Source organism: Orbicella faveolata, unplaced genomic scaffold, assembly GCF_042242905.1.
Source record: "Orbicella faveolata isolate gen_17 unplaced genomic scaffold, um_ofav_v1 contig_26, whole genome shotgun sequence".
In the NCBI taxonomy this organism is placed as follows: domain Eukaryota; kingdom Metazoa; phylum Cnidaria; class Anthozoa; order Scleractinia; family Merulinidae; genus Orbicella; species Orbicella faveolata.
This window is the reverse complement of record NW_028301554.1, coordinates 18008279-18027115: the sequence shown is the minus strand read 5'-3', so window position 1 is coordinate 18027115 and position 18837 is coordinate 18008279. Positions and strand designations below refer to the sequence as shown.

Genomic DNA, 18837 nt, shown 5'->3' with positions numbered 1-18837 from the left:
TGCCAATGCAAAAATATCTTATTTACACAAAACACGGTGGATTAAGCAACGCTATTTCCTGTTTCATAGCGGGGTTGGCGAGAATCAGTTTTCATCTGATTGTTGTAAAACCGAAACCAAAGGAATTGCTTTTGCCATTTGCAAGCCATAGACAGTACAGTGAACCAATCCAAATTCGCAGTAAGTACATCTAGCCGGCACGGAGTATGGGAGAACGTTTGGGACCGAGTCACGATTGATTTATGATTTTATTTCGGACTGGATGATAAAGTGGCGCGAGATTCTTAAACTAATCTCTAGACGTAGTAGTAAGTGCGAATTAGTTTCACTCAAGTGAAAATCCCTCTGATTAATAGGACGTATACCCGGGGGGGGGGTGCTCCCTAATATGTGCCATATAGGTATGTGCGGACCCAAGGCGTAGGGTTTTTCAGCCGTTTTGGTCATAAAATAGGGTATCGCTTTTGGCCATTTTGGTTATAAATAGGGTATGGTTTTAGCACTCTAGTCTTGAATTGAGTATGTTTCTTAAGAGAAGCTACCTTTTCATCTTCATCGATAAAACCGTCAACAAAAGCCCTTCATAACTTATGTTTGGGGCAACTGTGTCAGCCGCAACGGTCATAAATAGGCTATCGAATTTTTAGACAGGTCATAAATAGGGTAGCAAAAAACGCAGATGTTGGTCATAAATAGGGTAAGGGTTTTGGGAAGTGGGCCGCACACCGCCACCCAACTTTTCTGGAAGTACCCCCCCCCCCCCCTCCCTAGGACGTATACAAGACGCGTCTCTTCTACCACACACATGCACACGAAGGAAGATTTGCGAGCCGTGAAAAACCTTAAACGGCACGAGATGAAAGAAAGCCATCAGATGTGTATCTACTTCTGGTTTTGTTAATTTGAAAGTCCCGGAACTAAATATTTAAATATGAGGCTGGAAAAATACGATTAACAAGATCAATAAGCTATTTCAGAGTACCTATAGTTTTGAATGGTAGCCACCTGTTCTTTCAAGTTTTGCTTCACGTTGTTTTCCATATGCATTTGTCGATGTAGATCAGCAGAAGGTAAACCTTATACGCTTTTGTTCAACAGAATGTGGTTCAGTTGTAAACAATACACTGACAAGTCCTGGATATCCAAAGAGTTACCCACCCAATATGGATTGTAATTACTCGATTCCTATTCCACCCGGTATGATGATGGAAATTAACTTCCACGAGTTTAACCTGGAGCTCAGCTTACCGGAATGTATGTAAGTAGCATAACTTATTAATATAAAGACCCGTCTACACGTATCCAGATTTTTTTGAAAACGGAGTATTGTGCTCAACTAGCCACACGAGATGTTTTCTGCCTAAAGAATCAATGGGGACACACGAAAAGTCTCTTATTGGCTTACCCACGGGGCAACTGCGATATACAAGTTGTTGATAAGTTGCGCAACAAACGTGAAATGTTCGCCTTTTGAAGCGAAAAAAAACTAAAAAAACTAAAAACAGGGACTTTGAAATATGGAAGGAGTGCTTTTCTCTTCACAGCTGGACGGGTTATTTGAAGGTTACTAATGAGAACAACAAGAACTTTGGTGTGTATTGTGGCCAATGGACCGAGAAAGTAATTCTTGTAACTGGAGACCTCGTTTTGATCATATTTCACTCAAACGTCTTTTATAACCATTATGAGGAAAAAGCATTCCTAATTTCTTTCACTGCCATTCCACCTGGTAAGTGTTTAGAGAATACAGGTTATTATGCCGTGCGTGCACTTTCTTGTGTAACCAAAAAAGATGTTTCGATTGTATGAATATTCCGCATCGATGGAATCGAACGGGGAGTTATTAGAGGAGTTATGGCAATGTATTTCATTGATCTCAAATGGTTCTTTAATTAAATTGGCTTTTAAAGAAAACCCAGTTACGTAATTACCAACTATTTGTCTGATGCATTCCTATGTAAAGAATTTATGTTCCATTAGCTGGTGCGCCTCCCCTTGATTACCTTTCGACCTACTCATTCATATCTACATTCATAGTAAGTTGAGAGAATACAGGTTCGTTTCTTTTGAAAAGATAGTGTATAAACATGTGACGATCACTACTAAACACAGCAAATGACATATCACAAGGATAAGTGCTTTCTGAGCACCCTCCCATCTTACAGGGCAAAACTTAAGTTCTGCAACTTTAATCTCCTTCACTAATAACTAACGTAGAAGTTCCCACAAAGGAATTAGTATATGATTAGTACAGGTAATTGTATGAGTGCGAGTGCAATTAAGGATCCACACTACGAGTGCTGTTTGAAAATTCTCTCAAAATTGCATGAGCTTTTATGCGAGTGTAATTTGAAAGAATTTTCAAATATCACTAGTGGTTTAAATCCTTAATTTATTATATGAGTGAGAAATTAACGAACGTGCCCCCGTTAATTTGCACTACAGTGCAAATTTAAGATTAATGATAAATTGGCCTGCTCTCAGCTAAACACAATGAAGTAATTTTCTCGGTCATGTAATGACAGGAATACTTAGCCAAAGCACAACAAGAAAGCAACAACACATACATCGTTCAAACAAAGACTAACTGAAGTGAGATGTTTAATCCCGCGTAGCTATTAGTATATTAATCTTATCTGAACCCTTTTTTCTCTGGAATAGAAAATTTCACTATTTCGGAATGTGGATCAGTGGTAAACAATTCACTGACAAGTCCTGGATATCCAAACAGCTATCCACGAAACATGGATTGTAATTACACAGTTCGTATTCCACGCGGTATGGCGATGAACATTCAATTTCATGATTTTGACTTGGAGATTGAGCATAAATTTCCTTTGTGCGAGCTGTAAGTACATCAATTTTATATTCTTTAATGAAAAATCATGCTTTTTATACTAGTTTAGTACACTGTAAAAATAACGAAAATCTAAAAAAGCAAGTCATTCTAGAACTTATTCAAGATGTCAAGCTGTTCAGTTGCGCGTTGTAATCTTGAACATTAAGTTCCGAAAGCACTTATAAAGGAGGATAAGTAATTCCTAGATTTGCTTAGCTCCAAGGACGTCAAGTTAATCTTTTCAGTTAGGCTGGTGCGTTGCTTTCGTAAGATACAACGACGTCCATGTAGGTGAACCTTATTTGATTGGCGTTGACAAATGTGTTGGACAAATTGAAAATCAGAAATGTACAAAGAATAATCTTGGTTATCAAGGACAATGTAGTAGCTTAAATTAATAATGGCGGGCTCAGAAGACTGAGAGACGCTAAAGATGTCTTTTACACTTCACCATAGTTTATAGAGGGACGTGGTTAGGAAATCTGGCAAGGTTCTTTGTTGTATGATTTTGTTGGTTATTTTGGGGGTTGACCCTGTACAAAACCTGACATAATACAAAAGGTAGTTATGTGCGCTCATACAACTAAACAATATAAAAGCATTGCGATTATGTAATTCATGTATAGTCAATGAGCACAAAACAAAAGATGTGCAGGGTCGAGGACCTTCCAACATAAATCATAGCCTTTCTGTTTGCTTCTTTGATGTTTACCGGCCCTCCTAATCATCATTCTCTCTATTATCTATGACTTCACTTACGAGTTGTTTTGCTATTACTTTTCATTAACGATTGTGTTCCAGGATCCGAGGCAAAGTTCCAATTTCCGTGCCAAAGTGACATCAATAATGGTGTTCGGAGACATGTTACTTGGGTGGGGCAGGGCTAAATTGATGTTTTTTCTCAATTAAACCTTGTTTGTTGTAGGCGAGACTTTTTAAGGATTACAAATGAGAAGAGCGAGATTTTTGGTGTGTTCTGTGGTCCGATACCTAGGCCCGGAGATGAGGTTCTTGTAACAGGAGAATATGGAGTAATAACATTCCATTCAGACTACAGTCTTCAAAGGAGAGGATTTCACATATCTTTAGCTTTTATTCCCCTTGGTATGTACAGAAGAATGTTGTTTGATAGTTAATCCACTCCCTCATGTTTGGAATCAACAAGGCATCAATCCCTTTTAAGCCGAAGTATCAACCAGAAAATTCTCCTAATCTGTGCAAACTGTGCATAGTCTATGAGCATAGAACAAAAAATGTGCAGGGTCGTGGACATTCGTACATAAATCTTGGCCTGTTTGTATGCTTCTTTGATGTTTACCGGATTCCTTAACCATTTCCCACTGTTAACTATGTTTTCTTCTTCGAACATGGCTTCAGAGAAATGTTAACGAAGTTGTATCAGTCGAAATAACCAGTGCAGCTCTTTGTGTTTTGTAGATGAAGGCACACATATGTAATTGAGCATTCAAAATACACCTTAAATTTTTCGGACGTTTTATTAAGCCACAAAAGTAGGAGTAAGAAGACCTCTAGAGAGAGAACAAGAGAAAAGTAGCCGAGGTGCTCAAATTTATTGATTTATACCATTACTGTACAGGATTTATTACGCTAAAAGAAGCCTTGTCCACTTACGGTACGCTTTATGTGTGCAAGGCATGACGTAAATATGAGTTAAACTAAATACAGTTATTATTCTATCAGTTGCACCCAAGGTCATGTTATCAACTTCTGTTATACGAGCAGCACCAACCTTCAGACTGTCAATTCCTGTCACTGGGACTCCTCCCATATACACAGCACTCATCAGGAACTCTACAGTGCTGTTCAATACAACATACACTGCGAGTATCTACTTAGAGAAGGAAGAAAGCTACTCTTGTGTGGCCAGCAGCGAGTACGGAATTGACGTGAGGGATTTCTCAGTCATTTTCACAAGTAAGACTTTTTATCATAAAAACGGCTCCAAAACCTGTTTTTGTTGTGATTTCCAAAGATTGGTAAACGTTGATGTATATAGTATATATCTATAGTTTAGGCCTCCTCGCCATTTTTCTTTGACTTGTACATTATAATTTGCGGCCTTTTCTAGCACATAACATAAGCATAAGGATCATACAGTGTACGCAGACGCAGTGAGTTGTCGACAACTAACCACGCGTTTTGTTTTGTAACAAAAGGTCGGGAAAAGGTGCGTTCTCGACCCTAGTCCTTCGCTTTCTGGACTAAGCAAGACACGAGGCTTTGGGGAACTCTGAGCGAACGTAGCCGAATTTTGGCTTTGTTGGTCACACAGCGCATGCTTTGTTCAAAACCAAATCAGTGCTGCTGGACTTAACATGTGTTGTTCAATCTCTTTCGTCTACATTATGAATTGATGGTCATAAATGAAATAAATTTTAGAAAATTTTTTTTTAAAATTCGTCGACATTTTCGTATTTTCTCACGAATTTCTAAAATTTTTGTATTACCATGAGCATGTGCAGTAAAAAGTTGAGTTCGTACTAAATCCAGTCCATTTTTTAAGCAATTGTTTCTTTCAAAAGGGACTACATCGATAATGAAGCGCTGTCCTTGTTTCAAAGGAAACCAATCAGGACTGTCCATTTTGCTGGGCTCCCCAGAGCTATTCACGTCGTCTATTAAGCCTGGTTTTCACTAGCGACGCAAGCACAAGCGCAAGCGCAAGCGGAAACACAAGCGCAAGCACAAGCACAAACACAAGCGCAAGCACAAACGCAAGCACAAGCGCAAGCACAAGCGCACACACAAGCGCAAGCACAAGCGCAAACACAAGCGCAAGCACAAGCGCAAACACAAGCGCAAACACAAGCGCAAACACAAGCGCAAACACAAGCGAAAGCACAAGCGCAAGCACAAGCGCAAGCACAAGCGCAAGCACAAGCGCAAGCACAAGCGCAAACACAATATTTCTTATTTTACCGTGAAAACGGCCTTGACACAGGCGTAAGCACAAGCGCAAGCACAAGCACAAGGATCAAACTTTTTCCGTTTTCTTGTGCTTGCGCTTATGCTTGTGTTTGCGCTGTAACAAGTGAAAACGAAATGCCGCTCAGGCACAACACACAACAATATTTACCACACGTGGTTATGTTTGGCCAATGAAAACACTGGATTCAGATTACTTCGCGCCTAAACAGTTTTCCAAAATAATAATAATAATAATAATAATAATAATAATAATAATAATAATAATAATAATAATCAATATTTAAACAGGGTGACCCCTTCAGTCGCAGGACTGGTATCAACGGGGGCCCTGTATAACGTAAAATAAAAAGAGCATGTATAAATAATATATATCTATAAAAAAAACTAACTACTTTAAAAGATACGCTGAAATGTTTAAAAAATTTAAAAGCTTAAAAAGGTAATAGCGTTCTCATAAAAATTGGATATAGAATTGAAAATGTTCTAAAAAATAACCTAAGAAAAAAAATCGGAGATAGCCTTGAAACGTTCCTTAGGTGGTAAAATCTTTATGTTCGTTGGAAGGCTATTAAATGTGCATGCACCATGATAATAAAAAGACTTTTTAGCGACATCTAAATGAAATTTAGGAAGTATAATGTCAGTGATTGACGATCTAGTGCATCTGTTAAAAACATGTTGGTTGTCGCTCTGGCAGCGTAACAGGAAATAGTCTTTAAAGTATAGAGGAACTTCTCCGACCAAGCACTTGTTAACTAACAGTGCACAGTGCTTTTCCATGGTTTTTGTAAGAGAGGGCCAGCGTAGGTTCTCGAGTATTGTTTCCGTGGCTATGTCAGGTTTAAAACCGTATACGATTTTCGCAGCTCGTCGTTGCAGGCGTTCAAGAGTCTTTCTGTTAGTGCTTCCCAGAGGGCAAAAGCACGTATCACAATAGCTTAATATCGGTAGCACCGTGGACAAATAGATCTTATTTGCTGCTTCCGCGGTTAAACAACCTCGTAATCGTGACAGGAGGCCAAGTCTGCTAGCAACTTTTGACCTTAAATAGCTTATGTGATCGTTGAAAGATAAACACTCGTCTAGCAAGACTCCTAGGTACTTGAACGACTTTACTTGGTTGACTTCCTTTCCTTCCATGCAAAGCGGACTATGAGATTCAGATCTGACTAGCCTTTGCCGAGTTCCAAATAAAACATACTCAGTTTTCTTTAGGTTGAGGAAAAGACCGTTTGCTGTTAACCAGTTAGAGACGTTATTGAGATCAAGGCTTAAGTTCAGCTGTAGTTGGTCAATGTTTGAAGCAGCAGTAAAAATAACGGTGTCGTCGGCATATAACATAACACTAGACAGACCAACGGCCAAAGGAAGATCGTTTATGTAAAGAATAAACAAGAGAGGCCCTAACACGGAACCTTGAGGTACTCCGCTACTGATGTTGGCGGCAGAAGAAAGGTGATTTTCAATGGACACTCTCTGAGTCCTGTTAGTGAGATAGCTCTCAAACCACGAGAGAGGCTGGTCTTGAATTCCATATCTGTACAACTTGTTTAAAAGACCGTCATGAGGAACAGTATCGAAAGCCTTTTTCAGGTCAATAAACACTGCCCCCGTCAATAGCCCTTTGTCCATATGACCACGAATTTTATCTGTAAGGAAGGTAACGGCCAACTGAGTTGAATGATTTGCGCGAAACCCCGATTGATAAGGCGAGAGAAGAGAGTTTTCTGATAGGTAGCTATGTAGCTGATGGAAGACAGCTTTCTCCAGAATTTTCGACAAGATCGGTAAAATTGATATAGGCCTGTAATTGTCCAGATCATCTTTGTTTCCAGATTTGAACAAGGGTACAACCTTTGCTTGCTTCCATTCAGACGGGACTGCACCAGTTTCAATAGAAAGATTCATCAAATGTTTTACACAGTCAGCTATCACAACTGCGCTGTCCTTTAAAAGTCTAGCAGGTAGACCATCTAGACCTGTAGCTTTCTTGAGTTTTAGGCATTTAAGTTGCTTAAGCACAAACGGTTTACCCAATGCTGTGAACTCAAAATGATTCTTTGTAAACAGCTCCTCGGTTGTAGAATTAAAAACTGGTCTTGCATACCGGCATGATTCAAATAACTTGTTCACAACAGAAGTAAAGTAAGTGTTAAACAATTCTGAAATGCTTTGTTTATCAGTAACAATCTTGCCCTCTGCCTTGATACAGGTCGGAATAGATTTCTGTTTCGTGTCCGGCATTATTTTCTTCACAGACCTCCAGAAAGATGGCGGAAGGTTCGGATGATTTTGCTTGTGCTTGTGTTTGCGTCGAATTTCGTTTTCACTTGGGTCATCCCTATTGCTCGCGTTTGTGTTTGCACTTGTACTTGCGTCGCTAGCGAAAACCAGACTTTAACAGGACCTTGCTGCGTTTGCGCATGTTGGTTATACTTATGCGCGAGTCGTGGAGCAGAAAGAAGTACAAAAAATGGAAGCTTGATGTTACGATTTGCGGTTGCTTCTTAGACTGTGGACCGAACTGTGCAGCTGATCAATCGCAGCCTACTGGAAACACTTATTCATGCAAGAACTTAAAATCACTCATGGACATCAGTGAATGCGTTCCAACAATTGCTGAAAGGATGTAAGGTTTTTGACAGGTTATTGTTTCAATTATGAATACTTTTCATCACGTATTCGCAAAATGAAAATTGATAGTCTTATTACAGCGGCGCCACTCTCCTTCTCCAACATTGCGTACTCGATTGCTCGTTTCAATGTCTCCAAACGTCCACTTTTGTTAAGTGATTTTAATGTGACGGTTCGATTGAGCTGTCTGGCTTAGGCCCCGTCCACGCTACACCGGAGGAAATTGAAAACGGAGCTTTCACTCTGAAAACGCATTAATTGTTTTCCGTCCACATTACGCCAGAGGAATTTGAAAACGGAGCTTTCACTCTGAAAACGCATTAATTGCTTTCCGTCCACAGTACACCGGAGGAATTTGAAAACGGAGCTTTCACTCTGAAAACGCATTAATTGTTTTCCATCCACATTACGCCAGAGGAATTTGAAAACGGAGGTTTCACTCTGAAAAAGCATCAAATGTTACGTTTTCTGTCCACACTACACCAGAGGAATTTGAAAATGCAACGATCACCGGTCATTTTACATTTGTGTTTGAGTAAAACTCTAGCCGAGGAAAGTCACGATTATCGTGACGTCATCGTTCACGAAAAGCTTCCATTTCAAAATGTTTTCCGTCCAAGCTGAAAACGCAAAGCCGGCGTTTTCAAATTCCGCCGGCTTGTAGAGCGTTTTCGAAAAGCTCCATTTTCGTGACGGTTTAGTGGCCTGACTGAAGAAATAAAGCTCCGTTTTCAAATTACAATGGCGTAGTGTGGACGAAGCCTTCACATTGTTACAAAATATTTCAAAGATTGCAATACAAACAAGATAAAAAGAGCGCTTCAAATCAATTTGAGAGTGGATAAAAAGAGGAATATATGTGCGAATCTGCACCGTTATGTACTTTAGCTAACAATTCTCATTTTTCTGTCTCTTTTTTAGAATACTGTCGTCAAGCAACTTTTCAATATCTTCACTGGGATTATTTTCTAACCTCACAACTTTAACTTGGTTGTAAGTTCCTGTCTACATGTATTTAAGCTTGTCTCTCTGTCTATCTGTTTTTTTTTTTTTTTTTAATCGAGTGTGGACGGACATCACCGAAGCAAACGTATTTGTGTGACGTTCCTCTCACTGGATTGCCCTTTTCTTCAACAGGGATTTGCCTTCAAACAATATCGGATCTCTATCTGACGAAGTCTTTCCTACAATTCATCATGTGAGGACACTGTAAGTGAAGGAACCGAAACAGTGCCAGGGGTGGACCCAGAGTAGTTCAAGTGATTTCCAGAAATCACTGAAATGTTTCCAAACTTCTCAGAATGCAGGAAAATTGCATTCTGAGGAAAATGCGGGAAAATTGCATTCTGAGATCACTAAATTTCAATTTTCTTGGGGAACATGCCCCCAACGCTCCTAGTTAAGTTGGTGCAAATCAATCATGTGAAATCACGGATCCACCCCTGAGTGCATTGACGTATTTGCATTGTATTCATATGCCAACTACAATTGCTAAAGAATTGCCGCAAGGATCATTTATAATGATATAAAACGGATGGTCGAAAAATAATTTCTGTCGGTATTTCTTGAAGCTCATCTACAACGGTTTCTCATGGTCGTAGCAGTAACCTGCAATTGTAGGAATCTAGGTCCAAACTTATCCTAATGTGAACCTGGAGGTACAACATGTAGAGTGATCAACGCCAGAGTCTTTCAACAGAAATGAGACTGAGGTTGGCACTCAGATCTGACTTCAATTTATAGATTGCAAAATACGTGCACGAGTTATAAGCATGATCGTGCGCGAGAGTCCCGAGTTCAGCTCCTCGACCACGCTAGCGCTTTGTAAATAACTAAATTGTCGGCCTGGCCTGCTACTAGGTGGCATTCTTACTGCGCCTTTCAATAACATGCTGACTCTAAAATCCAAAGCTCAACCGACAAATGCGTTTTTCGCTGCCGAGTACTGTTTCGTTGTCTGAACTGTGCTCAACGATTTGATTACCGCGCGCTCGGCAGTAGTCGGAAGCTGGGAGGAGCCGCCGAACATTTGTCGGTTGAGCCTTGAATTTTAGAGTCCGCATGTTATTGAAAGGCGCAGTAACATGATCTTGTTGTATTTGCAGTGTCTGTCGATTTATTTACGGTGTGCGTCCTTAACATACTAGTTCTGAATACATTGTCACTTAAAGTCATTTCTAATAACCTTATTAGATCGTAAGTGTTTCGGCTAAATCTACGAAGCTTGAATCATTAAGTTAGCTTAGAAGAAAGTTTGCCTTATTTTCTCGTTTCACTCACAGGGATTTGTCTTCAAACGGGATCTCTCTTTTACCGGATGGAATATTTGCCAAGCTGATAAATTTACAGTCCCTGTAAGTGAAACGTCGTACAGAGCGAAACATTAGTGTAGTTATGGCTTTGGCCGTCTGGTACAGTATGTCAATACATGACAATTCATTCTTCCGTAGAATTCAATAATGAAATTTAAATCAAGTCCTCTGCATTGATCGTTTGACTCAATTCGCTACTTAGAAACGAGAAGAAATCTTGCTGATTTGGGGCGAGTTTTATCTGCCAGTCTTTTTTGGGACCATTTCTAGTTAATATGTAGCTTTTCATGCTTTGCTTTGTCCCCCAGTAACGGCCCCACAAGGGATAACAAGAAGAGGTTCGTTACAGATTTCTCCTCGTTTCCTTAAGTTACAATTGAACGATTCCTTTTCACAGGTGTCTGAAGTCAAACACAATTACATTTCTATCTGACGGAGTATTTGCCAACCTGAAAAATCTACAGCACCTGTAAGTGAAACGCAGTTATTTGTACCGCGCTCGATCAGGGGAGAAAGGCAAACAAAGCGTCTGAGGCAAAGAATATTTCGTGAATAGAATTGATGCGTGAAAGGCAGAGTCCATCAACCTAAATCATTGATTGTTGCGTTTTTGAATGCTACTAACAGGGATTTGTCCAAAAATGCGATATCATCTCTGCCTGACGGAGTTTTGGCTAATCTCACAAGTCTACAGCACCTGTAAGTTTATCATAACACATTCGCCACACTATGAAACGTCATTGCAATCAATTGTTTGCAGCACGTATTGTCACAAAGAGCGAGAAACTAATTCCACTACTTTACTTTAAAAATAGATATGAATTGCTAATTTCGTTATTGTTTGATTTTTTGACAGAGATTTGTCTTCAAACGCTATTTCAATCCTACCTGAGCGATTCTTTGCCAAGCTTACAAATTTGGAAATCTTGTACGTGAAATATAGCAGTTTAATATTCCGTTCACTGCCCTTAATCAATACTCGTCCAGAAACAAGAACTTTTTGGGTCCTGGAAAACCTGGAAATTCCTGGAATTTATCAGTTTTTGTTTTGGCATTTTCCAGGACTGGAAATCCTGGAATGAGGTTACTGGTCCTGGAAACGTCTGAAAATCTGTTAGACTTAATAAAAAGAAATGTATGGCAGTAAGGAGAATTAACATTGAGATCTTGGGAGCATTTTAAATTCCTGGAAAAGTCAATCTGAATCATGGAAATTTTAAAAGAACTTCCAACCCGCTTCGAAGAACTTAGCGTATTTGCTTTTTCAAAAAACATAAAACACTATTTCCTGACCAATACGCGAATTAGTTAATTATGTCCTTTTTTGTTCTTTAAAGGTCAAATCAACCAAAATTAAGACACTGTTTTCATTTGAGTTCAATGTGTTCATTAAGCATAAAATAAACATATTCTGAAGTTTCAAACGAATTAGATGAAGCATTGCGTTGATATTGGAATGTTAAAATCACTGTTTTTTATCCGTCATAATCGTAGAGCGGTTCGGAAAATTTTCAGATAATTGTCGGAAATAACGCTTGTGACGTCACTGTTGGTGAGCTCAAGAAATGCGGGAAATTTGAAACTGTTTTGGTTTCAAGTTCACTGTGAACTTCAGAGGAAAACCACTCAAAATCAAAAGTTAGCACTTTCAAGTTCCCCCAGGACCCAAAACTTAACAGAGAATGGTTTATAAAAATGAATTGAGAATCCTTCATGCCCTCGAAGCATTTCCGCGTTTGTGTAAAAACGCTTTACCGAAAACAGCTTCGAACAAAATCTTGTAGTAATGAGTTTGTTAGGACCCTCTTTCAAGCTTTGTCAACTTGCAGTCAAGAAAGACGCGGTACCGACGATTTCACTATGGAACGTTGCAAGCCGGCAATTGGACAAAAACAACTACAAACAAGCAAATAATGCCAGCCGAATAGAACAGCGGGCGAACTCAGTAAAATAAAATAAGGAAGTGAAATAAGGTTTGTATTTAGATCCAAAACCTTCCCCACGAAAGACTCACTGACGCAGAAACGCAGCAATGTTCAAGACAACAATGACGTCACAAAGCAGTCTCAGTTCCATTCCTCTATTAAAGTGCGCGGTCATTTTGGAAACGTTTCCGTGAAGCAATCGGCTGTCCTCGTACTTTTAACTTTTTTACTCCTTTTCACGGCTCAGAAAGAAAAATTTCATAAGTTTCCTTTTAAATGTTTTTTTTTTAACATTTGGTCGCTACAAAATGGCTGAAGAAAAGATGTCTAAATTTTGGTTCATTTGACCTTTAAACTGCAAATTCTTCCTTCATCTCTCCTGCCCTGCAATTAGACATAACTAGGCTGAAGGCTAACTCGAAAGCCTAGCGATTCATTTAGCCTCCAGTCTAATTTCAAACAAAATTATAACAATTACCTCATCTGAAACATACAACCTAAATTAAAAAAATTTAATAATATTCCTGTTTACATTGAGAAAAATAAAGATATTGCTGTCTATGAACTATATAATGAAGTCATTTCATGGTTTGTGCTTTATCTAAGGCCTCTAGAAAGAGGGAGGGAAAAGCTTATAAAAAGAAGTCTGCAAAGGTCCACTTATTTGATACATTTGATTTCTTGTTGTCTCAGTCACGACACAATGCTTTTTTGCAGGGATCTGTATTCAAACGCCATTGCATCTCTACCTGTTGGATTCGGAGCTAATTTGTCGAGTCTCCGTGTCTTGTAAGTGAAATGTAGCGCAAACAGTTACACTGTAAGTTCAGGGTAGCTAATGATTGTGCTACATCTCTATGAAATCATGAAATGTAAATTTCACCCGTATTTACCTTTAGGGTAGGGTAGGGTTAAGCACAAAACGTCACACACATTGCAGTCAATGTCAGTCATGACACTTACAGTACCTATTAGAAAATGTGCTAATAACTGGAGAAGTCCATGTGCTGTGTTGGCAAGAGACTTCAATCACACAATGCCTCTCTTCCTGCTGGTGTATGTACTAGCGAGTGTGCAACCCTTTCGAGTGGTATTCCGTGGAATACCCCACGAGTCACTTGTATTTTCTCGTCATACAGGGTTAAGTAGGCGAGTGTGTATACCAAGAAGATACAAGCGACAAGTGGAATATCACGAGAAAGTGTTGCACAACTATTTTTATAACATGCTATAGAAGATACACTGGCCAACAGCGCGCGATGGGAAGGCTGGGTGTAGTACTGTCAAGGATACAACGGCTTTCCTGTATTCTGATTGGTTGTATTTTGTGTGGCATGCAATAAAAATGGGTATCGACGTATTTAATAACAAAGAATAAATTAAAAGTATATCAAACGCCTCAGCAGTTGAATGTAATTTTATTGAGAAATGTAATTTCCGTACATTTTTCTGGTTTTGTTAAATGTATGGTACTTTTTCACAGGGATTTGTCTTCAAACGCTATTGCACTTTTACCTCCTGGAATATTGGACAATCTGACAAATTTACAGGACTTGTAAGTGAAACATTGTGCGTTATTGCTTAGGAAATAAATATTGAAGCTACACTTCCTTTGTGATATGGTACGTCAACACAACAAGTATGTAGTTAAGTCGTCGTTTGACTCAGTGAATGTTGTCTTTTACAGGACTTTGTCTTCAAATGCAATTGCATTTCTACCTGAAGGAATATTTGCCAACTTGAAAAATCTGGACTCCCTGTAAGTGATTAGAAGCTTAGCATTGGTACTCAGTTACTCGTGAAAAATAGAAGCTATTCCACTTAATTTTTCATTTGCCTCAATGAATGGTATCTTTTTACAGGGCTTTGTCTTCAAACCCAATTACATTTCTACCTGAAGGAGTATTCGCTAACTTGAAAAATCTGGACTCCCTGTAAGTGAAGCCTAGGCCACCATTGCACGATATAATATAGCTAAACATTAATGCCGGCTGTTTTTTTTATACCATGTTATTTCAACACAAGACAACATTTAGTGGAATTTAATCATCAAAAGTAAAAGCAAATCAACTGCACTTTTGACTCAATGAATGGAACTTTTTCATAGGTTTCTGTACTCAAACGCAATTACATCTCTACCTGATGGAGTATTTGCCAACCTGAAGAATCTCCGAACCCTGTAAGTGAAACTCGGTGATCTGTTATTTGTAAAGCGAAAAACGTTGGAATGTTACTAAAAGTTGTTGAAGAGCTGAGGCATACTCGATTCTTGGACGCCACTTTCGTTTGTTCCAGAGACTCTCAAAAGTAGGCTTTAGTTGTAAACTTGTTTACGCTTTCCTTGCGGCCTTGGCTCACTTAATCAGACTGAAGGTTAATTCCTTGAAATTAGTTTTACCTAGTTTTGATTGGCTAGACCTTATTTGCTCTACTTTGTCAGCTGGGTATGTGTAGGTTCACATCCGAGTACCTAGTTTTATATACCTGCAGCTGGTTGTCTCTGGCGAGAATCTCAGGCGAGAATCTCAGGCGTGCGTTCAGTTAGCACATAAGCTTGTGCATTAAACCCTTATAAGTTAGTTCCTCCCAGGTAATGTACAACTTCGTTTGAACTCAGTTAGAACAAGCAGATTTAAGTTATTGCATGTATGACTAATTATTACTTAACTAAACTCTCAACAGGGCTTTGTCTGCCACTGCTATATCATTTCTACCTGACGGATGTTTCGCCAATCTCGGAATTCTAAGGAATCTGTAAGTAAAACGTCACACACCCACCGCATCACTGTAATCATTTGTCCATAGCATGTGCTATAGCAGGGATTTAGGTTTGGAGTCAGTCATTGCAACACCTAAAACATCACGTCAATACGTAAACTGGACTGAAAAAGCTGCAGAGTGTTGACGGACTTTTCGAACTTTTCGTTCTAATCTGTACTTTGCATTCTGACAGTGAAACATAAAAACATTTTAAAAAGACTGAATTACGGTTTGAATGTATTAAATTTAACCTTGCTCTGAGGTTAAAAGAACGAAATTGACGAATTTTTCTTTAGGTCTCGTGTTAAATTTAGATTATACAAGAGAAAGATAACTTTAAAATTAAAAAATAAGTTTGTCCAGTTAACCTTACGATCGATTCAGTGAATTGTGATATAAGTTAGCGGCTTACTAGGTATTTTATATTTGGTACCCAGTGAAGCCCATCCACCTTTATCAAGCATAAAATCTGTTTCCGTTTACGCCACCAACAGCAATATTAAAGAAAATGTTTACGTTTCACACGTTTATGACGTCATAACGTTAATGTAATTAACTTTAACGGTAATGTGAATTTTAGCATTTTTCATGCGACGCCTTATGCATTGAAACGTTCTTTAATTATTGACCTTGTCATGTCAAAACGTGCAAGCTGTTGGAAGCTACTGGTAGTACTAAACGTTCCAAATATGGTTGTGACTCAAACATTAAGGGGCCTAGCAGCTTATCTTTAGAACGTCAAACATCTATTAGTTAGGACAAACTGTTTACAAACCTCTGGGCGTTGGTTGATGAAGTGGAAAATACTGAGATCATCTGAATTTCAGCGCAATATTTTGTTTTCTGTCTTGGTCACTAGCCCGAAGTAAAAAGATGGACGCACCCTCTTAAAAAAGTCCAGACATTGAACATAGTGTACTGGAAACAAACGTTCGGGCTTTGGCTTTTCCCAAAACCTTGTCTCACCGTTGATACCTTCCCACAGGGTTTTGTCTTCAAACTCTTTGAAATATCTACCCAACGGAGTATTTCACAACCTGGAAAATCTATTTGAGCTGTAAGTTAAACGCCTTGCACACACCACAAAGCAATAGCTTAATGGACTCTTTTCTTTGTAATCTAAAAGCAAAGTCGAGTGCAATCTTTCTTTGACACAAGATGCAAAATTAACCAGAATTTTAACAACTCTTGACGAAAAATGTAATAACGTCTTCAGGGTGAAATGTATCAACGCAAAACCTAATACTGATGGGTTATAGGAGATAGCCAGTATGTGTCTCAGCGCAAACAGATGTCATCATGGACGATCAATTTGGAGGATAGATTCGTAATTTGTTGTGAGTGTCCAAATACAGAAACAACAACAAAACCGTAAAAGAAAACAATAACAAAAAAGGAGAAAGAGAGAAAGAGAAAGAGAGAGAAGAAAAGTGCACTGTACATCATTGGAATTGAATTTAGCAAGATCATTATTGAAAGAAGGATCAGAGGAATCGTTCCAATTTGTGAAGGAGTGATTTTAGGATCGTAGATAGTAATTTTCTCAGTCTTCTAATAAGGTTAGGTATTATTATGATAAGCCATTATCACTTTCATGACGACAAAAAAGAAGACATTGTCTATTCATGCACCAGTTCCACTTATAGTGCTATAAACCATGTAGAAGTAGTTGGGGTGTAGAGGAGGGGAGAGAAGGAAGAGGACGGACTTTCTCAAACTCATTAATAATTCATCAAGTTTGAACAAAGGAAATTATGACCGTGACCGTGTTTGGATATCTGATCTTAATTAGCATAGACTTCTACGATTTTATCTCTCCGTTTTCTCCTTAGTTTTGGTTTCGATTGAGAAGATATATCAAACAATCAAGACAGTGTTTGACCACATTTCCAAACACCTCGAAGTTCGTCAAAAATACTCCGCTGCGCGTCATATTTTCAACTTTCTTCTCGGTGTTTGGAAATGCGGTCAAACACAGTCTTTCGTGTTTGATATATTACTTCTGTCTTCCGTGACATTTTATAAAATACGATTTTTTCGGTACATGTGTGTGCAGGCTTACCAAGGAAGGTGTAAGATTAAAGGCAGTACTTTAAATTGATATTCTTATTTTGGGTTATTGTTACATTTTACGTTAGCGGTTACGTTTTGCGTCGCACCGATGCTTTTTTTACTGGAGTGCTATTTTTTATTGTTGTACATACGTTTTGATATCATTCATAGGGATTTGGCTTCAAACGCTATTGAATGTCTTACTGCGGATGTGTTTTCGACGCTTAAGGACCTCTTTAATCTGTGAGTACATTGAAACGCGTTGCGCCCACCATGAAATGAAATAGTGTAGTTATATGAACATACAGGTACTGCATCATATCGTAAGCAATGGATTAGAGCTAAGAGGAACGTTTCTTATGCAAAAATAGGAAAACCACGCCAAAGTTGTATCTTAGGAACGTGCTAATTTCAATGTCAACTTTGCACTCAACAGGAGATTTTTCCTTTGTTTCAGTGGCATGCCTGTAAACTAGCTAAGCTTAGTGCTTGTATAGCTAAGTGCATGACCACTATTTTTTTTTTAGGAATTTGTCTTCAAATGCTATTACATCTCTACCTGACGGAGTGTTTGACAATCTGGCAAATCTTGGGTTATTGTAAGCGAATTCTGAATTCATTAGCAACATTTTTTTCTTAAAGTACATGTGTGAAACGTGTGTAGAGCGTATGAGTTAGAAATAAAGCATGTTTTTATCTTGTTCCTTATTGGTGAAACCTCGTTGCAGGGATTTGTCTTTCAATGCTATTACATTTCTACCTGATAGAGCGTTTGCAAATCTAACAGCATTGTGGAAACTGTAAGTGTAACTGTAGTGTAACTGTACACGCTCATAAAATGGGGTGTTTGGAAAACCCGATTGGCGAAGAGGGAATAGTCGCGAATAGCGAATAGTACGAATAGTGCGAACAGTCTCGAATAGTGCGAACAGTGGCGAACAGTCGCAAATAGTCGCGAATAGTGACGAATAGTGGCAAATAGGGGTGGGGAATAGTGACAAATGACAGAAATTTGATACTTAGTACCTCGCAGTCAACCGCGAAGCAACGTGGGATGGGATGTTTCCGCTAAAAAGCATAGACGCTTAACAGCACAAAAGGTGTTTCTTAACGTAATTTATTCTGTTTTCACCGCTGCAAAAGCGTAATTACGTCTTTGTTAGGTTATCCCAGGAACTGGGCTCCTGGTTATCCTTGTGTTTTCTGTTTTCTTAATGTCGGCGATGGACAGCCCTAGCCTGAGTCCTGAGAAGAAAATTTAATAAATTCACTGAAATTCAGTTGCTTATTTGGATAGTTAATTAACCTAAGATATTGCTTAGATGTTGTTTTTATAACCGGTTATCAGAGCAGCTCTTTTGTGTCA

The 18837-nt window shown here is 38.8% G+C and overlaps 3 protein-coding genes across 3 annotated transcripts in view; all 3 read left to right on the top strand.

Annotated features, from left to right (window-relative positions):
* Window positions 1-1846, top strand: part of LOC149108402 (CUB and peptidase domain-containing protein 2-like) — a 55388-nt gene extending 53542 nt beyond the window's left edge. Inside the window, exon 3 of the mRNA XM_089296307.1 lies at window positions 1099-1846. Coding sequence (XP_089152433.1) covers window positions 1099-1262 — 164 coding nt within the window. The 3' untranslated portion in view covers window positions 1263-1846. The remainder of the gene's footprint in view (window positions 1-1098) is intronic.
* Window positions 1847-2666: 820 nt separating this feature from the next.
* On the top strand, window positions 2667-9893 carry LOC110039973 (uncharacterized). Its single transcript, XM_089296306.1, has 5 exons — window positions 2667-2848; window positions 3765-3943; window positions 4541-4774; window positions 8300-8417; window positions 9344-9893. Exons 1-5 carry the CDS (start codon window positions 2745-2747, stop codon window positions 9417-9419), a joined length of 711 nt encoding a protein of 236 aa, XP_089152432.1. The 5' UTR covers window positions 2667-2744; the 3' UTR covers window positions 9420-9893.
* LOC149108401 (uncharacterized) lies at window positions 9803-18291 on the top strand. Its single transcript, XM_089295278.1, has 14 exons — window positions 9803-9825; window positions 10705-10776; window positions 11132-11203; window positions 11591-11662; window positions 13377-13448; window positions 14143-14214; window positions 14347-14418; window positions 14522-14593; window positions 14767-14838; window positions 15342-15413; window positions 16405-16476; window positions 17643-17714; window positions 17999-18070; window positions 18200-18291. Exons 1-14 carry the CDS (start codon window positions 9803-9805, stop codon window positions 18273-18275), a joined length of 963 nt encoding a protein of 320 aa, XP_089151404.1. The 3' UTR covers window positions 18276-18291.
* Window positions 18292-18837: the final 546 nt, after the last annotated feature.